The sequence below is a fragment of the Dendrobium catenatum genome, unplaced genomic scaffold, assembly GCF_001605985.2.
Source record: "Dendrobium catenatum unplaced genomic scaffold, ASM160598v2 fragScaff_scaffold_195, whole genome shotgun sequence".
NCBI classification, from domain to species: Eukaryota; Viridiplantae; Streptophyta; class Magnoliopsida; order Asparagales; family Orchidaceae; genus Dendrobium; species Dendrobium catenatum.
In genome coordinates, this window is record NW_021318657.1 from 53,877 (window position 1) to 80,384 (window position 26,508).

General features: G+C 36.9%; 1 protein-coding gene and 1 non-coding gene across 2 annotated transcripts in view; both read left to right on the forward strand.

Annotated features, from left to right (window-relative positions):
- Positions 1–1,391: 1,391 nt before the first annotated feature.
- LOC110106364 overlaps positions 1,392–26,508 on the forward strand; it is a 35,071-nt gene continuing 9,954 nt past the window's right edge. Inside the window, exons 1-5 of the mRNA XM_028692939.1 lie at positions 1,392–1,838; positions 3,075–3,593; positions 23,920–24,113; positions 24,274–24,348; positions 24,443–24,577. Of these exons, the coding sequence (XP_028548772.1) occupies positions 1,392–1,838; positions 3,075–3,593; positions 23,920–24,113; positions 24,274–24,348; positions 24,443–24,577 (1,370 nt within the window). The remainder of the gene's footprint in view (positions 1,839–3,074; positions 3,594–23,919; positions 24,114–24,273; positions 24,349–24,442; positions 24,578–26,508) is intronic.
- LOC114579153 lies at positions 22,227–22,353 on the forward strand. Its single transcript, XR_003700001.1, has one exon. It is a non-coding gene; the product is annotated as a U11 spliceosomal RNA (small nuclear RNA).

Here is a 26,508-nt window from a genome sequence, read left to right on the forward strand (position 1 = left end):
TTTCTTTTAATTTTATTTATATTTTTTCTTATTCTTTTGTAGTCATGAGTTTTTGATCGAATAATAATTGTATTTATCTTTTGGCTATTGTATATTAATTTTGGGATAATTAATATAATAAAATATTTTGAGGTATATAATTATAGTTTAGTTCACTAGATATATAAATTTATTATTTTGATGATTTATAGAATCTCTGATTAATTAATTAAGAATATAAAATAGATAATTCTTTCAAATTTGATTCTAGAGCGTTATAGGAGATGAACCATTTTTTGTGACTCACGCCTACATAGTGTAATCTTTTTACCTGAGCAAGACATTATGGTTTTCTCTTTACAGGATTTTCATGTAAAAATATCTTTGGTGTTATTCAAGATCTTTCATTTTTCTATTTGTGTGTTGAATATTCGTATAAAAGTATAAAACTAAGACATAAAACTCTCACTCTACAACCAAGAATCTTATAGGCCACAATAAAGTCATTGATTTGTAATTAATGAATGTATGTTTACATAATTGTTTTGTAACAATTATTTTAGAAGATTTTTATTCTTTAATGCCATGTTGATTTTATGCTAATTGTTATACTATTTATTTGTTAATTAGTGTTAAGTTGATTTGTATGTTATGTAAAAAATTAATCAAAATTAGTAACTAATATTATTAATAGTCAATCAAATAAACTAGATATAAAAATTTCAATTAAAAATAAATGAACCTTAATAATTAATATAAAATAATAAAAATATTAACTTAAAAATGATATTATTTTTAATTTAATAGCAAAAAAAGTATTGTATTAATTTATTATATTATTTTTTAAGTAATAATTAATTTGAATATTATTTAAGCTAATTATTATCATATGTAATAAAATTAAATATTTTAATTTTATTATCAATATTATTATTAATTTTTTATCTAGACTATCATATTTAAATATTGCATGAGAACTTAATCTTTATTATATCAAATAATATTTAAATTTAATCGCCTTAGAATTTACGAAATTTAAGTTTAAGGAACTTATTAAATCCTACTTGGAACCAAACAGACCCCAAGACCTCTTGTAAAATTTTTAGCAGATTTTGTTGAATATTGGCAAACATCGAATGAACCCTAATAACTACAAAACTGTAATTAAAAATCGCCCATAAAAAAAACTTATACCATATTTCATATATTATTTTGAATGCAATCAAATCGACCATTGCGCTCTACTCTCCCTTGTGATTCTGGGGCGATTTAGGGTTGCAGTTCGGAAGCTTGCGTTTCTCGATCCTCTAGCATCCTGGTTTGGACTATCGCTTATTGTTCATAATTGTTGGCTTTATTACTATTTCTTCACAATTTTCGTTTGAGTTTTCTTTCGGTTTTTGATTCGAGAGATGACGACTCTATCGTCATCTATCCCCCCGATAACTTCCTTACCTGATGGCCATTCTTGGTCCTTCAAGGATGTGGTTTCTGGATCGTCTTCTTCTGCTCCTAATCTTAACTTTGTGCACTCTTCTTTTAAGGGTTGCCCAGCTCTTTTGTTCGATGACTCGAATGTATCTCAGTTAGCCGCCCAATTTGTCCTTACTCTTGTTGGTAAATTCCTCTTGCGTCACCCTAATTTAGATGTTATCCAAAAAAATTTTGTTAGCCTGAAATTGTCCGGTGCGTTTCATGTCGGTTTGTTGGATTCTCGCCATATTGCAATCCAATTGACGAATGATCTTGACTATAGTCATATCTTCGTGCGAAGGTCCTACTATATTCAAGCGTGCCAAATGTGTCTTCTCAAATGGACGCCAAACTTTGATGTGAGGGAAGAATCGCCTATTGCACCGGTTTGGATTTCTTTCCCTAACTTAAGATTTTTTTTTTTAATTCACAAATTTTGTTTGGCCTTGCTTCAATTTTTGGAAGACCTTTAAAAACTGATTAAGCCACTGCTTCCATATCTCATCCCTCCGTAGCTCGCATTCTTGTGGAACTTGATGTTTCTAAGAATCACCTGGCTGAAGTTTGGTTAGGTTTTGAGCTAAATTGTTACTTTCAAAAAGTGGAATTTAAAAACCTGCCTATTTTTTGCTCTCACCGTAAAATGCATGGTCATGGATTTAATGAATGCTTTAGGTTACATCCCCACCTTTGCAAAGATAAAGCTATGTCCAAACAATCTCAACGAAAAGATGGTCCTCTTGTTGAGAATGATAATTTGCTTTCTGTTTAGATTGAAGGAAATAATTCTAACTTGGGTGATGTGCCTTTACCTTTGGTTGATGCTTCTTTACCATTACTGAATGACCCTACCCCTCTCCTAAAGTCACCTACCCTATTGGACCTGTCTTTTTAGGCACTTATAATAATTTTTTAAAAATAACATAATTAAAATTTTAATCTGTTCAGATTAAAATTCAAGTCTATAACTAAAAACCGAACCCAGAAAACAAGACCTCTCTGCTCCCGCGTGCTGTAACTCGTTCCGTCTCTCCCCTCTACTGTCGCATCTTCTTCCTCTTTTTTTGCTTATCTTTGCGACTGGGTCAAGGAGAAATATATCACATTGCATTAGCTACGCCGACGTCGAACTAGGGCATCGATACAAATCCTCGTTCAAGCTCGGCTGCGTTGAGTAGTCCCCTAAAACCCTGCTCTTGCGCAGTTCCGTGATTCCTTTAATGTAATTTTCATGGAGTTTTTATTTGATGATTACGGACGCAAAGAATATTTTTTCCCATTTTAAATTATTTTTGAAGTTGAAGATCCGAATTGATTAACTATGCATTGTTCATTCGTGTTTTGCTTTTTGATTTTTTTTTCTCCAAGCTGATGGATTTTTAAAAATTTTGTTGCAGGTTCGGGGCTGGATTCTACTATAGATTTATGAACGGTGTTCAAGTCCGTGGGCGTGATGTTTACCGAAGGGCTGGATCCCCATGCAATTCAATGGATCCAGGAGGTCGGTCTCGCTTCTAGCCCTGTACATTGGGTTTGTTCTTCTCTTTTTTTTTCATGGTTACTTTAGAAAAGGGTTGCCGGGTTGATGACTTCCGTTTCCTCGTTACTTGAACACATTTCAGAGCACTGATCAGGTTCACAATATTCGAAATGATGGACTAGACTTTACAATCCCTCCGCCAGAGAAGTTTGATCAGAGCGGGCATCAGCCTGACAATGCGGTACCTCTATCTCACAAAATACCAGTGGATGTTTCATCGGACACCGAGGAAGAAATCTATGGCATCCTGAATTCTTCTTCACCTCAAAATATTCATTCCCAAAGAGAGATTCATAATGGAGCCACTGGATTTACCCGGCAATATCATTACGGTAGTGATGGCTATTTGAACTTGAGTTCGTCTGCGGACGCTGTGCGGCAATCAGTGGGACAGCTGTGGAAGGAGGGGAGGATGAGTCTTGACTGCACGAAAGAAGAAGAAGAGCGTTCGTCCGAGGCTTGTGGGAGCTCGAGCATTCTTGGGAGGATGGGCATTGGGGAAGGTGCTGGTCTCCGAGAGGGGGCAAGAGGAGGATACGCAGCAGACATCAACTCAAGTAAGGGCCGGCATTCAAGCAATGAATCAATTTCTGCCGATAAGGTATTTGGCATTATGATGAAACAAATTTTGTAATTTGAAACTTTTATAGCATTTTCCACAAACTTTGTTTTTTGTTTTTTTTTTTAACCAAACATTATTTTGTTTCAAGCGTTGATTTAAAAAAATGTGTAGCTTTTCATGCAAAATCATAACGTTAAAAATATATTTTAAATAGCTAAAAGATATAGTTGTGTAAGACAAGTATTTTCTTGGGAATGAATAGGGCTAAAGCCCAATATATTAAAAGGGAAATATTACATGTCCATTTAAAGGTCGACATTAATCGCTAAGAAATTTCATACAATTAATTATGATAGCTCAACCCAAAAAAATAAATCATGTAAACAAAATGTAGCATTAATATAGCATCAAGTTTTAATTCCTTCCATAAATGGGACACCCTTCTCCAAAATGAGTCATAAGAACCCTTAAACCAGCCAGAAAGAAGATTAGAAGAGGAGTCTTAATACAATTCTCATCTTACAATATTGCTTAATGGTAAAAATAGAAGATAAGCCAATGCCTCATTTTTTCCTTGGAATGGTTGTATTATGCCATGACATTTGGTGCATTTTTTTCAAATCAAACCTATCTAAGAAAAAATGAATAGTAGGAGAAGTTATTTTCTTCAAAACATATTTAGGGATTGAGTCAGATCTCAAGTACTATGATACATAATTATGATATATAATTATTGATGGAATGCAGATGAGTTGTATATTAGTTTGATCCGTGATTTATTTATGTTCCAACAAGAAAGGAAATGCTTGAAACTTTAATTTTTCTTCATTTCATGATTGTGTCCAAATGTCCTCAATGATGACAAGATTCTAGATATGACAATTTTTTTTTCTTTTTTTTTAATAGATATGACATGTTCATTTTGAACATGTGAATTGCATGTTCATTCAATAAAATACTTTTTTGATTGCACAATGGTTTCTCTAGTTGTCAAAGCATGACCTCATGAGTCCTCTTGGCTTCATCATTGCTTACTATGGCTTGAACAGGTTGAACTTTTTGGTGGAAGCATTCTAATGGGCTGGGAGTGATGCAACCTAAGTTCCTAAACCTTTTAGGAGAGCACTTAGGCACGCAATTGAAAAACTTACTTTCAATATCACATAAACAGACACAAACCGAGAGAGACTTGGTAAAAAACAAACGTTAAAAATTTCTTAGAAAAATCACGTAGGAAATAAATATACAAAACACATAAACAATAGCAACTCTTAGAACAAACCACGATTGGTCACCTCACATGCAATTCACAAAACTAGAGAAAGGTGCTCAAAGGATAGATCTAACCAATAATCCATCATTGAAATTTGATCTGGCACAAGTATGCACTTCTCAAGCAAATACCAACAGAACAGAGTAACAACACCACCTCACACCTCACAATGTTTAGAGAAGAAAGATACATGTGGAAGCAAAATCGTGGAGAGAAGTAAAAAGAAGACATAGATGAAGTATTAAGGAATAGGGGGAAAGATTAGGTCACAAGCCATGAAGAACACTCAGGTTGAATTTTTCTTCTAAAAAAAATGCCCTCATCAATAGAATTTCAGCCACCTTATATAGGAGGAGGAAAAATTGACATTTAATTGTTCAACTAAGTGAGCCAGCATTTCAGCCAATAAAACAAATGAAATTAGCTCTCAAAGAAGAAGCCAACACATCAAGCACAAGAATCAGCAAAGGGAAGAACCGAACAGCCAATAGGGAGAGGGGATGAATCATAAGCAGCTAAATCAGTAATGGAGAAGAACCAAACAACCAAAAGGGAGAGAGGAAGAATCCCAAGCAGCCAAATCAGCAATGGGGAAGAACCGAACAGTAAAAAGGAAGAGCGGAAGAATCCCAAACAATCAAATCAGCAAAGGGGAAAACCAAACAACCAATGAGAGAGAGAGGGGAAGTAAGATCAAACTCAATGGAATGAACTAACCCGAGAGCACCAAAACCAGCATGATCATTGGTTGTTTTTCATCATAGGGCAATACAAAAATAAAATACATAGCATCCAATATCATGAAAAAATAAAAATATATAAAACGTAAATTCTTGACTACATCAAGGAGCGTAGGACTAACTTTGGGATATGTTGAGGTGGAGGGAGTTGAGCTCATAGGGGAAGACCTTTGATTTTTAGTGGTGGATGTATAGGCCAATGGGATTATATGTTAGGCTCTAGCAATCAGAGAGCTAGTTGCACAATCTAAAAGATTATTTTTGATGAAAGATATGAATCACATGCTCCAAAAAACATTTGTTTCCCAAGCCCACATAATTGATTTTTAATCTATGTTTGACAATTTTATTATCATCCTCACTCATCAGCAAATAACACTTAAGCTAGCCATTTTTGTATTGAATTACATAATATAGATGTTATCTAAGCTTAAGATCGTCATATAAGTATTCTTTATGCAACAATACTTATCTGTTAAATGTTACTGTAAATTATATAAGTTGGTTCTAATAAAGTAACTGAAAATTATTCATATGGCCACTAATTGATCCTTCCTTTCCAATTTGGTCTTATATTTTTAAATGTGCTTAATAGTTTCAAATATCCACTTATATTAAAACTAAGTTGCTTTCTGATTTTGTTCATTATTGACTTAATATGGATTATCAAAATGCTGCTATAACTTTAGATTTATTTATTTTTGGTTAGGTTAATATCATCTTTTTCTTAGAGTTTCACTTTTGTATAAATCTGCATAACGAGACAAATGTTCACTAGTCCAAAGACTAATACATAATATAAATATTACTCTAATTTTTGTTACACTTATATTTTTCCCCTTTTTTTTTCGTCCTCTCCAAACTTGAGCAAGATTACTCAACATACTATGCTTATTAGAAATAAAGGAAAGTTTATTGACTCCCATGTTATACCATCTTGCTAGTTACCAGCCCATACGATAGTTACAAATTTTCTCTTATGATGGCCTATGGCTCCCAACTATTACCTCTAACCTGCATTATTTTTTACGACCACCTAATAGAGAAGTCTCTTTGTATGACACTCCACCAACCACCTCTCCAATGAAAGTTTTCATGGCACACTAGAGGGGAAGCGGGGGTGAAATGGTGTCTTTTAAAATTTTTATTAATTTTATACCAGTTGAAGACTTTAGAATTTTTAGAGCACCAAAACAAAAAATTGATTCCTTTCATTTTCAAAAATATTTTTATCACATTTAAAATAAAAGAAATATATTTTTTTCTTTTTCTTTTTTATTTTTATAGAAAAACAACAAATCAACAATTTTCAAAAATAAATTTATTTTTTTCTTTCTCAAATAACCAAAATAATGCAACTAGAATTAAATAAGTAAAAAAATTGTAATAAACAAAAGTAAAGAAATAAAACCAGAAAAGAAAAATGTAACTGGATTTTTATAGTGGTTTGGTCAACCTAACTTATGTCTACTCCTCAAGTCTTCGCCCTAAGAATTCCACTAACACACTCCGATTCCCAGCAAGGAGGAGAAGCCCATCTCCTTCTTAGGAAAACAAAGACATCATTTACACCGCTTCTCTCCCAAGAAGCCACCCTCCTTCTACACCTAGCATGATGGGGATGCCTACACCTCTAGCCTCTTATTTATTTAAAAGAGTCTCCCACACCAAGAATCTCCAAAGCTCTTTTACTAAAGAGCTCTCACATACAACAACTTGAGGAACAAGTATATAAATGAAGATTAACAACCTTGTGCACTTCTCTCTCACACAAAGATCTCTTGGACACTCTTTCACCAAATCCCTCATGTTCTCTCCAATCTCTCTCACTCTCCCCCTCAAACTATTGCATGAAACTCTCAAAAACCTTTTCGAAGAATCTATGCTCTCTCTCTAGCGAAACTCTCCTTTTGACTCTCAGTTATTTTCCATCTATTTTTAGTAAAGTATTTATATTAGTGCTTAACAAAAATAGCTGACTATGGACAGATGAGGAGTGATATTTATCCTATCACCATTTTTAGGAATAATTCTATGTCAAAATATGTGTTAGATGATACGTGCATTTAATACCATAGTGCTGACCATAGGCTGGTGGTTGTTAAGTGGGCTAATTAACAAGTGTTAGTCACATTTGTCTAATTATAGTGTAAATTATTCTCGATGTAATGTGGTTTGACATCGGTGTTGGACATATGCAGACAACTTGATGCTGATAGACAAAAGATTGCATGGATGTCCTATCACTCATGATTCTAAGGTTAATAAAAAATCTCTAAGAGGAGTTAAATGTGATAAAAAAATGCTAATAAGAAGATAATAACACGTAGAGTAGTGCCTAAGAATAGGTCCAGTACCTGATATCTTATTATTTTTTTTTTTAAAACGTTTGAGTCAGTCATTGATGCATCTTGATATCTTGTGTATGCCTTATCATCCTCATCATTAATAAAATGTGCATCCCTTTGGAGTCAGAAGTTATTGATTATGTGTCCTCTCTTATTTTCCATTAGGAAATGAGTTTTCATTTCATTGTAGGAGTACGAAATGCAAGTGTGAATGAAATTAAAAAAATAGCTACATACTTATAGCCTCTATGTGTCCTCTCTTATTTTTCATTAGGAAATGAGTTGTTATTTTATTGTTGCGGGCTCCGAAAATTAGGCCTCGGCCTCTGCCCGCTTTTTGCTTTTTCATTCGGGGGAGTTTTAACGGAATTAAGTTTCGGGGTAAATTTTGGAAGGCAGATGAGTTTGTAAATAAGACACTACCCAGAAATTTTGCCCTCATTTTGCGAGGACTTTATGATATGAGTTCTAGTTTCCTATAGGCGCAAGCCTCTATAGTTAATTACCCCTCCCGATCACGAGAGAGAACCTTCGATTAAGGCTAGTCGTTAAACAGATATGTAGAGAATACGTGTTATCTAGCATATAGTAGCAGCATGGATTGGATATTGGAACTTTGAAGATTTGATATTCAAAATTGAAAATTTTACCATCGTGCACTTAAAGTGGATGATGGACCCTATCAAGATCCCATGGTTCCGTTGTCCCGGGCCATCATGGTCCCTGATCTACTTAGTCAGAGGAGGTAGTCGACCCAACCTGACAGAAGGATCCTTGTCGGCGACCATGGGTTGCTTCGTCTAAGGGTACCTTGTAGACCTCACGTGAATGTTTGTTTATGGGGAACAATTTGAATCCACCTTAGCTAAAAGAGGGCTTTGCGCATATCGATTATATCCTATTGATTTATATATCAAGGATTTGATGCCACTAAGGACTATATTGGCTCTGACCATAATCAGTATTTCGTGGTGCCATTTGGCGGCTAAACCACTCGGTTAAGAGGGAACCGGGTCATGCGGGTGTTTGTAATTGTACTTACCCCTTTGTGTATCTATTGTATACAAAGTACAATGCACATGCGGAGGCATTCTGAGATATTTTAGTTATGCGGGTAACTGTCATTTGAATGCATAACATTTCATTTGAGAGCTTATATACGCCTTCTGTTCGCTAATACTAGTGTTGCGGATTCGGTGGCATGGCGTTATAGTTTTGTGGATTGAGTTTTTTGACAGTGTCGTTGAACCCTTATGCTTGTAAGGGGTTGGTTTGTTTTTTCATGAAATTGAATTGTTGTTGACGATAGAGATGTTATTGCTCTCCTTCCCTTCTATCTTTTGACAAAGTTATCATGTGCGTGTCGTACTTGTTATAAATCCATCACCATTGCCTGCAGGTAGATGAACGAGCTCATCTATAAACTGGGGTAACTACTGAACGGGTTACATTCATCGTTAATATCCTTTCCACATATTCATCAATCATCTTATCATATTCATTGTATGTTGATCTTCAACATACGTAGGCAGCCATTGTATTAGTCTATGGGTCCGTTGTCACATTCTTTGCATATTAAGTTCAAAGTTCTATGATAGACTGTTGTGCTTACTTGCTAATTAATTGATATTGACTATAGGAGGGTCATTGCACTCTTTCTCTACTTGGCCCTTGTTTGTATGTTGACTCGTGTTGCTTGTGAGAGAGATATACTTTGACTTGAACTTGGTAAGCACTCTTCAAACATTTCCCCTTTATGGTGTTTGCAAATTGATGTAGTGGAGAGATCACCACATTTGTTGCATATCTCCTTCATGCAAATCAACCAACGAATTATCACATTCATCGTATATATTTACTTATAGGAGAGCAGTGTATTCACTTACAATCAAGTGACATTGATTGTATGAAGACTGTATTCGCTACAGACTTTTCTAATACACTTTTGTAGATAATTCATTGTATATTGAATTCTCTTGTCGTTCGCAGGGGGGGGTCAAACGACATTGACCACTTTGCAAATTGTATTCACTTAAAGTTTGTTTAATAGACCTTGCTCATTGATTCGTTATGCTCACTTGCTGGTTCATGACATGAATAATCATGTCGTTTTCATTGTCAGCTGGCATTTGCATTTTGATGGGCATAAATATCATGAATACATTCTAGCATATTACAACAAGTGGTGTTGGATAATCCTTGTACTGGCTTACAGATAGATCTTTGTATGTGTTATAAACTCACACTTATGCTTGTAAGCTAGTTATTTTGTTCACTACATGTCTTCTACATACACCCACGAAAGTTCATGTTCACCACAAGTTCTTATTTCTAGCTTGCGAACTAGCTAGTTGATATGGGCATATCACTTTAATTTCATAATTTATAAGCAAATTGTAATATGCAATGAGAGTTTGCTTATGATTTCCCTTATTTACTCATTAATTTTAATTAAATAAATGAGCTCATTATTCATTTTTTACATTTCCAACTTGATCATATATTCGTTGTTTTAAAGTCCATTTATGTTATTAGTTCACAAGTTCTCTTTTCTGTCCACATTGTTCAAGTCAAGTCCACTACTATTCATTTGAGTTCAAGTCCAAATCCAGTTTGTTCAATCAAGTTTAAGTCCAAGTTCATTTTTTTTGTTCAAGTCCTTGTGCACTTCAGTCCGAATTTCGGCAACCTCCCGGCATCTCCTCTATTTAGGAGAAAATCCGAGAGACCAGCCTTCCCTCGTCGCTACTTGAGCGCTTCAGGTAGGTATCAAATGACACCGCGACTGCATTTTCTTCAATCCCTAAGACGCTACATGAGCGCTTAGGGGTCTTGGGCACCTGCTGAAAAGAGCACAGGAATTTCCCCACGTATGGGTACTTAATTTTGTCCCTCTCACGCTACATGAGCGGTATGGGGATTACCCACCTCGTCGCAAGAACCGTGCCAATTTTCCTCCCTATTACGATCCGTGAGCCCGTAGGAGGTTTGCCGGCCCATCGCAAGCCACAAGAGAAGGACTTTTGAGTTAGAAAAGTTATACCATTAGAAACGAAGTGGCGACGATGATGATGGCGATGTAAAACCACAAAATCACTTTTCTCTTTTTTTTTTATATTTTCTTTTCTTCTTCTTTTTTTGCTTTACTTTTTTGAAACCCTTTTTTATATTCTCTTTATATATATATAATAATAATAATAGTAATAACAGTCATAATAATTACAAAACTAATAATTAGTAATACACTATGTCTATTACTACTAAAATTACACTTCATATATTCTGTTTTAGATCTACTCAAGCGAAAACCTTTAGACTCTAAGGTTGACCTCCATAATTCAAGTTTACCTTCAACTCCCTCTCTAGTCTTATCAACAAGAAGGATATCATCAGCAAAAAGCATCCACCAAGGTACATCATCTTGCAAATGTCTAGTGAGAACATCCATGACTAAAGCAAATAGATATTGGCTTAAGGCTGATCCTTGATGTAACCCAACCGAAATAGGGAAATACTTGGTCAAACCACCTTGTGTTTGAACACATGTAATAGCTCCTGCATACATATCTTTAATTATTTGAATATAAGCATTATTAACTCCTTTCTTTTCAAGAACTCTCTATAGCACTTCTCTTGGAACTTTATCATATGCTTTTTCTAAATCAATAAATATCATATGTAGATCCTCCTTATTTCCTCTATATTTTTCCATCAAACCTCTGAATAAATGTATGGCTTCCATAGTCGACCTACCCGGCATAAATCCAAATTGATTTTGAGAAACATTAGTATCACGCCGCAACCTATGCTCTATAACTCGCTCCCATAATTTTAAAGTATGACACATTAACTTAATACCTCTATAATTCGTGCAATCCTGTGCATCGCCTTTATTCTTAAAAATAGGAATTAATACACTCATTCTCCACTCATCTGACATCTTTTTAGTCTTCAAAATAGTATTAAAAAGTTTAGTAAGCCAAGAAATCCCTTCATCTCCTAAGCATTTCCACACCTCTATTGGATTGCATAGCACTATCTAAAAAATCCAAAACATACCATCAACTGTCGTACAATTGATCAGATTAAATCATCCAGTATAATCATGATCATATAGGATAATCTTCACTTTCTTGATCATCTCGATGCTTATCCATAACAATCTTTTATCAGTCAAACCATTTAGTACAGACCCGAATCGTACAGCACAAAGACTTTCAAACTCCATATTAACCAACTAATTTTACAATAATTGGCCTTGGTTATACAATCTTACTTGTATAGTATAGTATGAACAACTATATTGTAGTGCAATCAACCTCTGCAGATTGTCCAAAGCAGTTAATATTGCAATTACTGTTCCTAGAGAATTGTGTCAGCTTATATGTATCGTATTCTATGACTGTGCATCATACAATATGAAATGAAAGGAATTTTGGTGGTGCTCTAATGATTAGAATTTTTCTAATTCATGCAAATAAAAACAACAACGATAAACAATAATCATAAAAGCACAAATAGAAACAAATATTCAAACATAAAAATAACAAACACAACACACTTAACAAATACACAAATACAATCAGTAGTAAAGATTTTTGCACTCAAATCAATTACTCCTAACCTCATTTTGACTGAGCTAAACCTCTCCTAGTGAAGTGATTTCATAAATATATTTGCCAATTAATTCTCAATGTCAATAAATTACACGCTTACATCTCCTTTGGATGTATAATCCCTAATGAAATGGTGTCTAACATCAATGAGATTCTTCCTGCACTTTATTTATTATCAAAATTCATAAGTTTTACTTGATTTTTTTTATTCTAGTATTCTCGCTTAGGACTGGTCCATGAACATTATTACTTCAACTTTATAGACTCACCTGAACTACTGACTATTATTATAATTTTGTCCTAACTTTTCTAAAATGATGAAAAAATGTTCAAAACATAAATTTCATGATTGAAGATGATATCCATCAAGTTTAACTAATTTGTGATTAGATTGAACTCACTGATATCTACAAAGCACCATCGACCATCTTGATTGAATAACTTTCTAATTAGATGTATCTTATTCATCTTTGCAGGTTTTTCATACATGTCTTGTAGTGGTCCTCTCATGTAAAATATTGAGGGTAATATTCTTCATTAGCGACTATACAACTCCAAAAGCTTATTTGCCCATGAGATCTCAATCGTTATAACATTAACTATCTCTTTCTTTGATGTAGCATTCTCCGATGTATGTAATCCTTGATCTACATATTTTATAATAATAATTCCTTGCCATTGAAACGACCGATCCTCACTTTCCCATTTTTTATACCATCACTCCCACTTTTTTGGTAGGCTCTAGAGTGAATCAACTTGGATACTAGTTGATTGTGAAAGGGTGCACCCATTAGAAATGACAAACATGATAATGACAAATATAATCTTCAATGATAAACGCCCAAGAAACATGACAAGATAGTTTACATAGTTTGATGAGATATACTACGTATATAATTGCACAGAGAGATAACTATCAATTAATCTATATACATAAATTAATTATACAAATATATGACCACTCAAATATTTACCTCATTAGTTTTCTCCCCCTCTCTCTCTTATTAATTCTCAAACCTAAGCACAATTCCTCCACAGGTATGCTCACTAGAGATAGACGAAACCACATCGTTGGCTATTTAGTACCATTTTGCTAGACTAAGTCAATGATAGTCTCAAAAATTCTCTTGTGAAGGTCTACAACTTCCAACTATTACCTCTCTCCTTTTAGTCACATTGTTAATCACCTAACTAAGAAATTTCTTTAGAGAAAAGGATCAAAATTGTTCCTCAACTCTTTATGAAAGATTAAAATAGTCCACAACTATATTAAAGGATCATTTTGGTCCCTCAATTCTTTAAAGATAAATCAAATTATTTTGATTCTGTTTTAAAGACTTGAGGGACCAAAATGATCCTTTAATATAATTAGGGACCATTTTGTTCCCTCATAAAGAGTCAAGAGACTATTTTGATTATTTTCTCAATTTCTTTATATGACACCAGCCAAGGTAACTACAAACCTCCAATCATTCCATCAATCACCTTTCCGACCACCGCATCTACATTTGCCTAAAAGGAGAGGTTCCACTCAATACTATGCAATTATTTTCTTAATAATGTGTAGATATTGTTCAAAAAAACTTTTAAAAATTATATATTTGACATTACTAGGCACTAGGTTGGAAACATAATTCTAGCTGTTAGGATGAGTTTTTTTGAAATACTTAAAAAATACATGTAACAAATATATGTAGTTATTTTTAACAGAATAATAGAAGTTGGTGAGAAAACTATCTCCACATGTCATTAATCTTCAATTTGAAGATTAATCTATGATGTAAGTTGTTGAGAAAATCATTTCTATATGGCATCCTCTCTCAATCATCCACAAGGGTTGAGTGAGGTTTTATTGTACCTCTATTCATCAATAGTAAACTCATCTGATAGGAAATACTTGAGTTCACAAGTAACCCTAATGGGAATACATGAGTTCACAAGCAAACCTAACAATAATCGATAAATTCAGCAAGAAAAATAGAAGAATTTGTATGGAAGCAATCAAAATCAGTAGATAATTTTATAAAAATCAAAGCGAAGCAAGAATAAAACAAATATATAATTGATCCTCATTTCGAGAGTAGGATTGTTCTCTCCCTATCTCCAGATGAGAAGCCTAGAGCCCAAGACACCAAAGAGAACTTTAAGAGAAACAATAATCATGCATGCCCTAACCCTAACCTCTCATATTCTTTAAATATAATCCTTCATAATAAAAAGCTTCCTAATATAAATTAATTTCAAAATGCCCTCGTCTTGCTTAAGCCGATCTCTTTCTCTCTCCTATTACTGCCCAAGGAGGTGGGGCCCACATGCTTAGGCGGTGGGGTTTAGAGGAGGCGGCTTAGTCCGCCTCTTATACGTCTGAACCGATCCCGCCTGGGCCGGTTTAGGTTGAATCGTAACAATACCCCCTTCCCAATGAACCACCTTGTCCTCAATGTGAAAATTGGGAAACTGATATTTCACCCTCTCATAGGGTTCCCATGTGGCATCATAGTTCGGAAGATTTTTTCACTTGATTAGCACTTCTTTAGCTCCATATCCTTTCTGGTGAACCCCCATCAACTCTAAGGGTTCCAGAATCACCTCTAAATCCTCAGTGAGTATCACTGGTAACGTCGGGCTAGCTGTATAATCTCAAATAACCCTTCTGAACTGGGATACATGGAAAATCGGATGTATTGTAGCCGTTGGTAGTAATTTCAGGCAGTACGCTACCATCCCCATTTTCTCCAATACCTCGTTAGGTCCAAAGTACCTTGGGGCCATCTTCTCATTCCTCCTATTGGCGACTTTCTTCTGCCTGTATGGTCGGAGCTTCAAGAACACCCTCTCCCCCACGTCAAACTGGACATCCTTCCTATGACCATCAGCTTGTTTCTTCATAATCTGTTGGGCTCTTAGCGAATTCCTTATTAACTCTTCTAACACTCTTTCCCTCTGCTCCAAATACTTGTCCACTAAAGAAACTGGAGTACTGCTACTCCCAAAGTGCACCAAGTGGGGTGGATCTCTTTCACACAACACCTTGAATGAGGTCATCTGAGAAGAAGAATGATAAGAGGTGTTATACCAGTACTCAGCCCATAATAGCTACTTGACCCAAAATTTGGGTGTCTATGACACAAAGCATATAAGGTAGGTCTCCAAGCTCCTGTTGACCACTTCTGTTTGGCCATCTGTCTATGGGTAGTAGGTGGTGCTCCTCTTCAAAACTGTCCCCTGCAATTTGGACAACTCCCTCCAAAAATAGTTGAGGAATACCTTGTATCTATCTGATACTATCGCCTATGGTACTCCATGCAATCTAACCACCTCTCGGATGAAAGCTGAAGCTACTGTCACCGCTGTGTATGAGTGTCGAACGGGGATGAAATGGACGTACTTACTCAATCAGTCAACCACCACTATAATCACTATGAACCCTTCCGAACGGGGTAGCCCATCTATGAAGTCCATAGATATCTCCTCCCATACTCTACTCAGCAAAGCCAAAGGCTGTAATAGACCTTCTGGTGACATAGTCAGGTACTTGTTCCTCTATCAGACTTCACACCTAGCCACCATCTCCTTCACATCTTTATGCATCCCCGTCTAGTACAGCTCTGAGGAAAGCCTCTTGTAGGCTTTCTGCACCTCTGAGTGGCGCTTAACTGCACTCCCATGAAACTCCTGTTGTAAGTGTGGAATGTAGACTGATGTCCTAGGCATCATAAATCTCTCATGATATAGAAGTCTCTCCCCGTTTAGTGAGTACCCTGGATAGCTACCCCCTTTCCTCAGTATATCTGCCATATTTTTTTCCAACTCCTCATCTCGAGCACTCTCCTCCCTAACGGCCTCCCAATCTAGCATCAAAGGAACTGATACCGTCATCGTCTGCAGCTCCCCTACACATCAAGACAAGGCATTTGCTGCCTTGTTCTCCACTCCTAGTATGTACTGGATCTCGAAGACATATCCCAATAATTTGGACAGCTATCTCTGATGCTCTTCAGTCATCATCTGCTGCTCTTCAGTCACCATCTGCTACTCCAACAAGTACTTCAAGCTCCTTTGATTGATTCTGATAATGAAATGCCTACCTAATAGATAGGGTTGCCACTTCTCGATGACTAAGACGATGGCCATCAACTCCCTCTCATAGGCGGATTTCAGCCTGATTCGTGCTGTCAACACCTGGTTGAAGTAGGCAGCGGGTCGATAATTCTATATGAGTACTGCTCCCAATGCGTAACCTGAAGCATCTATCTCCACTATAAATGCCTGAGTGAAGTCTGGTAAAACTAAGACTTGTATAATAGTCATCGCCTTCTTTAGTTTCTCAAATGCTGATGTGTCTGCTTCCCCCCATATGAACCTATCTTTCTTTAGCTGCTCTGCTAGTGGCCAAGCTATAGTACCATATACTTTTACAAACCTCCTGTAGTACCCTGTCAGTCCTAAGAATCCTCTAAACCCCTTCGAATTCTTAGGTAAGGGCCACCTCAGTATCGCCTCAATCTTTGATTGATCCGCCGCCACCGCTTCTTTGGACACAATATGTCCTAGATATTCTACATGTCTGGACAAAACAACACTTCTTCAGATTGGACTTTAGCTGATGTTCCTGTTGGACTCCCAAGACCATCTTCAAGTGCTCTAGATGCTCTCCCTCAGTTTTGTTGTACACCAGTATGTCATCAAATAACACCAAAACAAACTTCTAGGGTACTGTCTGCACACCCTGTTCATCACTGACTAGAAAGTAGCAGGGGCATTGGTAAACTCAAATGACATTACCAAAAATTTGTGATACCCTTTCATGTGTTCTGAAAGCTGTCTTGGAAATATATGCCTCCCTTATTCTGATCTGGTGGTATCCAAACCTCAAATTCAGTTTGGAGAACATCACTGCCCCATTCAGTTCATCCAAGAGCTCGTCAATCATAAGAATAGGAAACTTATTCGACATTGTCTCATTGTTCAAAGCTCTATAATCCACACAAAATCGCCAACTCCCATCCTTCTTCTTGACTAGTAGGACTGGACTAGAGAATGGACTCACACTCGACTTGATGATCCTAGCCTCCAAGATCTCCCGGATCAAATTCTCAATTTTATCCTTATGAAATTAGGGGTATCAGTAGGGCCTGACGTTGATGGGTTCCACGCCTTTACTCAAGTAGATGGCATGCTCTTGTTCCCTCTGTGGCGGCAGTCCCTGAGGTGGCTGAAACACCTGGAATTGCAAATCAACGGCTATATGGAAAGGGGTATGTCCCCTCCCTCCTCCGATCTAGCTCCCTCCAAACTATATAGCTCTACCAAATATCCTCCACCCACCTCCTGTATACTCCTTACCATGGATTTAAGAGAAACCATGGATTTGGATAGCCCTGCATTTACATTTATCACCACCTTCCTCCCATCCACCATCAACTTCATAGTGAGTGCCCCCCAATTAACCTTGGTGTCTCCCAAGGTCTGCAGCCACTTCATCCTCGGGATGACATCCATACTCCCTAACTCCAGCGGAAAAAAATCTTACCTCACCTCAATCCCCTAGACAGTCAGTAGAACTCTACAGATTCTCTGGCCTTTCTCCACCTTCTCAGTACCCATCATCACTCCATAACAACCTGTATCCACCAATCTCACTCCCAATTAGTCGACGACCTGAGTGGAAATGAAATTGTGGGTAGCTCCACTATCAATCACCACCACCACCTCCCTGTCCTCGCTCTCCCCTTTTATCTTCTTGTTATGATTCGTAGTGAATCCTACCACCGAGTTCAAGGAAACCTCAGCCAGATTTAGATGTAGCTTCTCCTCTATCTCCTACTCTAACCCTCCTTCACCTCCCTCTTCAATTTTCTCATCATCACAGATGGTGAGAACCTGAAGAGTTCGATCCTTACACCTATGCCCTTGCGTGTACTTCTCATCACACCTAAAACACAACCATTTTTTCCTCTTCTCCTGCATCTCTTTCTCTGTCAGCCTCTTAAAGTTTCCCCTACTCCCTCCTATGGTCTTTTCTCTGGTGGTCTCCCGAATTTCTCCTTCTGCAGGACCCTTAGGTGCTAAGTGGGTGGTCATCATCCAGTTAGTACCCCCTGAGCTACTACTCCTGGCTCCCCTCTCTAGATTTCTCTGATTTTCAACTAGTTGTGCCAACTTCATAGCCTCTCCCAAGTCACAAGGTGTCAGGACTTTCACTATCGCTCTGATCTCTTCCTTCAGCCCTTTCATGAAGTTCCCCTCCAAAATAGTATCTGATAATCACTCTAACTTACTGGCCAGGTGCTTAAATTGCTCACGGTAGTCTGCTACGGATCCCTCCTACACTAGAGAAATGAACTGTTCATAGAAATCTCCTCCCCGGTTGGTTCGGAAACATTCTATTATAAAGTTCTTGAATTCCCCCTAGCTCCTAATGGGTCTCCTCTAGTCCACTAGTACCATGATAGCCCCTTCCCATCCAAACATAAGCCCGCTGCTATTAGCTTCTCCTCCTCTGTTAGCCCATTTACGGTGTAGTACCTCTCCACCTTATAAATTCACTCATATGCATCCTTCCCTTCGAATATGGGCATCTTTAGCATCCTCACCTTATGATCTCCCCACTCTTATTCCTCCATAGCTCCCCCTTTCCCAAGTGCTTGGTCCTCCCCATGTCTCCCGATCTTTCCTTGCCCTATCATAACCCAAACCCCCTTTGAATTTCTCTCTCCTTCCTTTAAATTCAGCACCTTGACAACCAAAATGTCCCTCCCGGCGTTCCCAATCAGCACCTCTTTGCTCCGCTCCTCCATACCCATTCCTTTCCCCATACCTACCTCCTCTATCCTCCCTCTGGAAAGGCTCCATATAGGATTTCCTTCTTTCTCCCTCCATGATCTCCACCTCATCTTCCTCCCTATGAATTTCAAAATTCGTGTTTTTCGCTTCTGCCCGTTTGCCACAGAAGCCACCATTTGGTTGTGGATTTCCAACATTTTCTTCATCATATCCCGGAGATCGGCTACTTGTCCTTCCATGAAGAAAATCCTTTCCTCCACCATTGTGTTGATTTTGTTCATCTCCCCTTCAAGTCTTTCTTCTAGCGCATCTGCATTCTTGGCCGCCATCATTATCCTGATCTTTGTAGGTTCAAAAATTCTAGATTTGGATCATGAAAATAGCAACTTTCTCTTTTCCCGGCCAATACTCAGCCGTTGAAATTCGCCAAAATTAGCCCACCAATGGTCCCAAGGCTTGCTCTGATACCAATTTGATAGGAAATACTTGCGTTCGCAAGTAACCATAATGGGAATACTTGAGTTCACAAGCAAACCTAACAATAATCGGTAAATTCAGCAAGAAAAATAGAAGAATTTGTGGAAGCAATCAAAATCAGTAGATAATTTTATAGAAATCAAAGCGATACAAAAATGAAACAAAGATACAATTGATCCTCAATTCGAGAGGAGGATCGTTCTCTCCCAATCTCTAGACGAGAAGCCTAGAGCCCAAGACACCAAAGAGAACTTCAAGAGAAACAATAATCATGCATGCCCTAACCCTAGCCTCTCATGTTCTTTATATACAATCCTTCATAATAAAAAGCTGCCTAATATAAATTAATTTCAAATTGCCTCGTCTTGCTTAAACCGACCTCTTTCTCTCTCCTATTGCCGCCCAGGGAGGGGGGGGGGGCACATGCTTAGGCGGTTGGGTTTAGAGGAGGCGACTTAGTCCACCTCCTATACGTCTGAACCAACCTCTCCTGGGTCGGTTTGGGCTGAATCGTAACATCATCATCTTTTACCATAATAATTTCCTTGTTACCATGTTACTTTGTAATCCTAAAATACTATTTGATTTGTAATGCCCATTTGTCTTTTAGAAACTCTTACTTGATAGAAAGTTTTTCTTGCATTGCACCACCAGAATCATATACAACGGACTTAACAAGTGCTTTTATTTTGATAGATGTCATATGTCATGTATATGCATATAGGAGGAGAGAAAGATCGGGATCGGATGAGAGAGCTTGGAGTTCTGGAGAAGAGAGATTGGCAGGAGGAGGCCGAAGGCCTCTTTTTCGTTGGCTTTTAACGACGCCAAGTCGTGCGGGCTGCCGCGACGTGGGGAGAAACGACATCGGTCGTGGCTTCGACGTGCGACGAACGGCTCGACGTGGGGAGCGACGTGGGTTGGCATCGAGTAGGTAGGGATTTTGATTTTTTGATTTGATTTTTTTTTTTATAAACGGGTCAACATTCTCATATGCTAATATCCTCGTTTAAGATTAGATTTCAAATATTATTAAATTTCAAATTTAAAACCCACCTGAATTACTAATCATTATTATAATTCTAGTCCAATGTTTTGATAATGATGATAATAAGCTCTCAAAGAATGAACTTCAACATCAAAGTTAATATCTACCAAGCTTAACTAAAAGGTGTTCAGATTAAACTCATTGATACGCACTATTGTGTAAAAGCCTTAGTCATCCTAAGATCGAAAAACTTTATTATTAAATGTACCTTATTTACTTTTGAATATTTGTCATACATGTTTGACAAAGCTTTCATCATGCTAGTAGTGATTCTCTTATATACTAAAGGAAACATCCTTTTTCAGTGATAGATGTACAACCCCCAATGTTTTGTCATGTATTTATTAGTCTTCTTTGCTCATAGTTATTGACTTTGGCTCTAAGAGAGATATGTTACTTTCTTCGGTATAGATAATCCTTGACATACATCCTCTAGTGCTTGAAGTACTTGCCATCAAATTGGTCGGTCCTTGCCTTACTATTTTAGTTTGCCAGTGTTCCCACTTTTCATGTAGGCTCGAAAGCTAGCGTTGAAAATGGCTTATTTTTCATGCCTTACTATTTAGTAATGATGAAATATCATGTTTGAATCACATGGGAAGGTAGGTTTCAATTTTTTTATGTAAAAGCTTGAAAATGGCTTATGACTCAATATCTATGCATGAATCACATGATGAGGCCTGTAGTAACACTACCACAAAAAAAAAGGCTATTTCCGACAGATCATAGACCACTGGAATTTGCAGAGGGAATGCTGGCATATTTGGAAATGGAAATTTGTAAGTTGTTTCCGAGTGAATTTCTGGCTGAAATGTGGGCTGAGAATTTCCGGCTGAAAGTCCCTCCGGCTTCAAGTAGGCCGACGGATTTACCGGCGTAAATTCCACCGGAAAATATTCGACGGACATTTCTGCTGGAAATTTGCCGGAGAAAACCCTACTTCAGTATTCCGCCGCATGCTCCATCTAATTACGCAAAAATTTCTCTGGCGTCCATTCGCACGCGAACCCTTGCACTTTTCAATTGTTCCCGTTCTCGTCCCTTTCCCTTCCCGTTCCTGTCCTCTTCTTCCTGAAATTCATGGTTGTTATTCAAGCCTCACCTGTTGCCGAAGCTTCTTGCCAGCTTAGGGGTGTACTCGCCTCTCACTCAACCGTCTACAAAGTTATTCATCAGTGGGAGTTTTAGAGTAAGAATTCTTCAAACAAAATTATTTCATTCTTGAGTGCCTTTTAGTTTTTCTTCTCAAATTTTGTTTGATAATGTTGTTATTTGTGTCGTTTACTCATTTTAGTGTGTTTTTCATGGTTTACTTGATTTAAGGAAAAAATTATGCAAACCTTAGTTTGAAATTTGAGCTATTTTAGTGTGTAACATCGTATATAAAAAGAGTCGGTTGGCTATGTATGCGACACACATCTTGTAATTGATGGATGTTTTATGGTTATCAAGACATATAGCCGACATAATTTATGGATGGTATAGAGTTGACTTGCTTGTTTAACCCTTTTATTAAAAAGAAAAAGTGTAACATTGTATATTTAAACCTCGCGTTTGAGCAAATTAGAAAATTCATATTAGAACCTCGTATTTGAATGGATTAAAATGGTTTTTATAAGCTCTTGTGTGCAAGCTTAGAATTTGGTCATGTGATTTTTGTATGAGTTAGGCAGCTTTGCAATGATTTGATGGTTATATCAACTTATAATATATGAATATTTAATTGACATGGAAGCATAAAGTAATCTTGAATTATTTATGGAGCTGAAAAGGAATTGAGAAGATGGATTAGTGAGCAGAAAAAGAGAGAAAAAGAAGGAAAAAATTAAGAAATTCATTTCAAGGAGTTTGTACTATTATCCAGACAAATTGATGTAATTTTTGGTATTAGTTTAATCATCTTTTTTTGTTATTTCTCCTAAGTTTCTTTTACTTAAAGATACTCGAGCTTCTCTTTTTCTTTATTGAATGAGGATGAATTTAGGCTTTGGGAATGGATGATGAGTGTCATGTTATTATATGTTACATTTATAGCTTTTTAATTAGTGAATAAGATTCTCTCTCCATTCCCACATATGTAGACTTAAGGTTAAATACCTAAATTTTGGTATTCACTTTGTCATGGTGCTTGATCTCTTTTACAATTACTTCATAGTTCACAAGAGTTTTTTTTTGGGTTGATACTTCTATAGCGTAAAGTTGTGAGTACTTTTTTTTTAACAAGCATAATACACAAGGATAAACACTAGAAACATAACGAGAGAGTTTATATGAATCTGTGACATTTATCCACATCTACGATTGCAAAAAGTGATGATTATAGAAAAATAAATGTAGGTTTTAAATATTTTCACCCAAATATTTTTCTAACTTTGATCTCACTAGTATTCATCTCTCTTATTTTCTCTTAAAACTCAAGCACAATTTCTCCATCAATTATACTCACTTGACATAAAAAATTCTACCACTTCCTTTCTCATACCTCATCGATCACCTGCCCATGTCAATCATGAATTTTCTTCTGTGAAGGCTCTAGCTTCTAACTATTACCTCCAATGTTTAATGCTTATTGTCAACCTTCCAACAAATAAATCTCTTTTTATGATACCCCTTACATCTCTCTTTCATATCATTGGAATAGTTGATTAGAATATTGTGTTAACATGGCGCATCTAACTAGGTAATGTCCATTGGTAATGGTTGGTTGATCATGGAAGCCTAACTTTAAAATGCTTTCTCTGCAAGCAGTGCATGATATCGCTCTCATAATAAAACCATTCATCATTGGACATAAACTAATTATAACCATGGTCATGGTATGTCAAAAACATAGTTCCACAGTCAGAAATCTGAATGTTACAAAATCAGTATACGTTAGCTAATCATAGCTTTTTACCACACTTTTATGAGGCAGTACGACTTTTATTTACTAGACGTTCACATTGAATCTTATTATTGCTTTTAGTACTGATGCTTCAGATTCGTTATGAAGTCATAACTTGCATTATCAAAAACTGAGATATACTTCATTTCTAATGGAAGTTTCACGAGGACTGCTAAATCATGCATGCATACAGGGGTTTCCTGTTGATACACCAAGCGCCCCACCGTGCCATGCTTCTAATCACGAAATCAACCAAGCTATGGGTCCTTCAACCAATTTAACTGCATATGATGCTGGCCATATGGCAGCTTTTAATATCTATTCTACTCAAAATGGTACTAGTTCTCGCACAAATTCTGGAAGCCAAAAAACAAACGGGGATATTAGGTCAGTAAACTGTGAACTGTATTGAAATGTTTTCAGGTGTCCCTAAACCTCCACCAGTGGTATGAGGGGATACCACTGTGCCACTTGCCACGATGTTTCAGGTCATTGGCAACTAAATAATGCCATTCAAGTAGTTTATTCTGATTGTTCTGTCTTACAGGTACCCTTCAGTTGGTAGTGAGACTTCAGCTCCTCTCAAGTTTTTGCCGCTAAAAGTTCCCAATTTTCATGCATGGTAAGTACTAAGGCTACTGATATTTTCAGTACAAAAAGTTTTTTCAGAATTTCGTTTATTGAGCTAATTTTAGTTTTCGGCACTGCTAGTGCAGTGAACAAGGGCCTTGGTATTCTGTTATTGCATATGATGCATGTGTTCGTCTTTGCCTTCATCTATGGGCACGGGGTTGCATGGATGCTCCGAAATTCTTGGAAAATGAATGTTCACTGTTGCGAAGTTCTTTTGGGTGAGCAATACCGTCAGTTTGGCAGTTTTATTGCTGAAAATAATTAAAAGTCTTATCTTTGGTGAACTTATGATTAAATTATGAGCCTGAGTTAGGAAAACAATGAGATGTGGCTTAGTTGTACAATATAGAATTGTACATGAGTACTGCATTTATGGTTCCCTGTCAGTATTTTATTTAACTTTGCCATCATTTGTTGCGCTTGTTTTAGGAATATTTTCCTCCATTTACACATGCTAATAGTTTTTTATCCTAAAAAGTTCTAATTATATATGCATGATAGACCTGAAACACTGACCATCATTTACATTCCTTGTACTTGGTGTTCACATTGTCTTTGTTTGCCATCTATCTTGTCAAGGTGATGGCAATTGTTGACTGGACTCATTTCTTGTCCACTTATGCCAATGTTTTTTTTTTTTAAAATAAATTTGAAACTCAAAGATGAACTCAGCAATCATCATAGGTCTACCGTTTTGAGCTGGTAACAGTTTATTTTCTTCAGATATTTTCCCAATAGTTTATGCACAAGCTGTTGCTACCTTATCACCATAGTTGTTTTTAACATCAGGAAAGATAAATGCTCAAGTCCTTCCCTCATAATGACTGGATGCACTCATATTAAGAGTTTTAGATCTTCGTTATCATTTCATCAGGTCTTGTCTAGAAGATGGTTAATTATCTTTGGAGAAGATACACATGACCGAGAATCCTGCAGAGATGCTAACGAAGACAGTGACAGTTGATAAACTGAAGTTATGTGTAGCTTTAGTTGGCCTTTATGGAGGATGCGAGTAGGGGTGAGCCACACTACAAGTACTATGATTAGTGTTAAAGACCGGGAGAAGGATTGAATGCAATTAGTTTTTTAAGTGGGAGATTGTTATGTGTCGAAACTGATTGCGTTGATCAATTGGGTAGTTTTGTTGCCTCAGACCTTAAGTTTGTCGTGCTTACTGGGGGTTGTGGGGGGTTTACCCCCTGCTTGGGTTCGGGTGCTTTTCAACTGAAATTTATTTTCATACAATGCCCCGACAATGTGTATCCAAGTGCCCCAACGTTATGTTCCCCAACGCCCTAGCACTGATCGACAAAGAGCAAAGCATCACAACGCTTTGTATTCAGCGCAGCAGCGTTACAAGTTCGGCACCACTGTGATGCAAGTTTGAGCACTGGAACGCCATTAGAAAGAGGCTTGAGCAACGCAGAACCCCAAACTAGCGCCGCAGTGTTGTGAGATGGACTGGACGGTTTTCTTTCTCGTTTTTCCGAAGGGTTGCGTTCCTTGGGGTTATTTACTTGGCTCTCTTGTATGTCTGTAGTGTTAGTGCTAAATCCTAGCTGTCCCTTGACATTTTGATCCCACGGCTAGCATGTGAATCCGTTGGAGGCTCACCTATTAAATCCTAGCCGTCTCTTAGCATTTTGATTCCATGGCTAAGATGGGAATCCGTGGGAGGCTCACCTGGATCACGCTAATCTTCTTCCATATTTAGATGGCTGATTTAGGAAGGATTATATTAGAGCAATTATACATTATTCTATAATAATTTGTTTCTTTATTATGACATATTGTATAGATCTATAAATAGGGGCAAGTTTGTGCAATAAAATTAAGCCTTTTCCCTCTCCAATTCTTTAAATTTAACATGATATCAAAGCTTTCATTGCCATTGCCAGAATTCTGAAATTTTTGTACTGTTGTGCCTTCATTGCCGGTCTTCCCTTGTTGTTGTTATCCTATATATAACCAACACAACCTTCATTACTTCCCTGCTTGATGTAACCTTCATCGTTGACCTTTGCCTCCACAATATCTGAAGAAAATTCCTCCCAAAGCTTTGACCAAATGGAGGACTCTATGGTGCACCAAGGAAGAGGAGATCTCAAAAATATGCAACTATCCTATTGCTAAAATGAGTAGAATTATT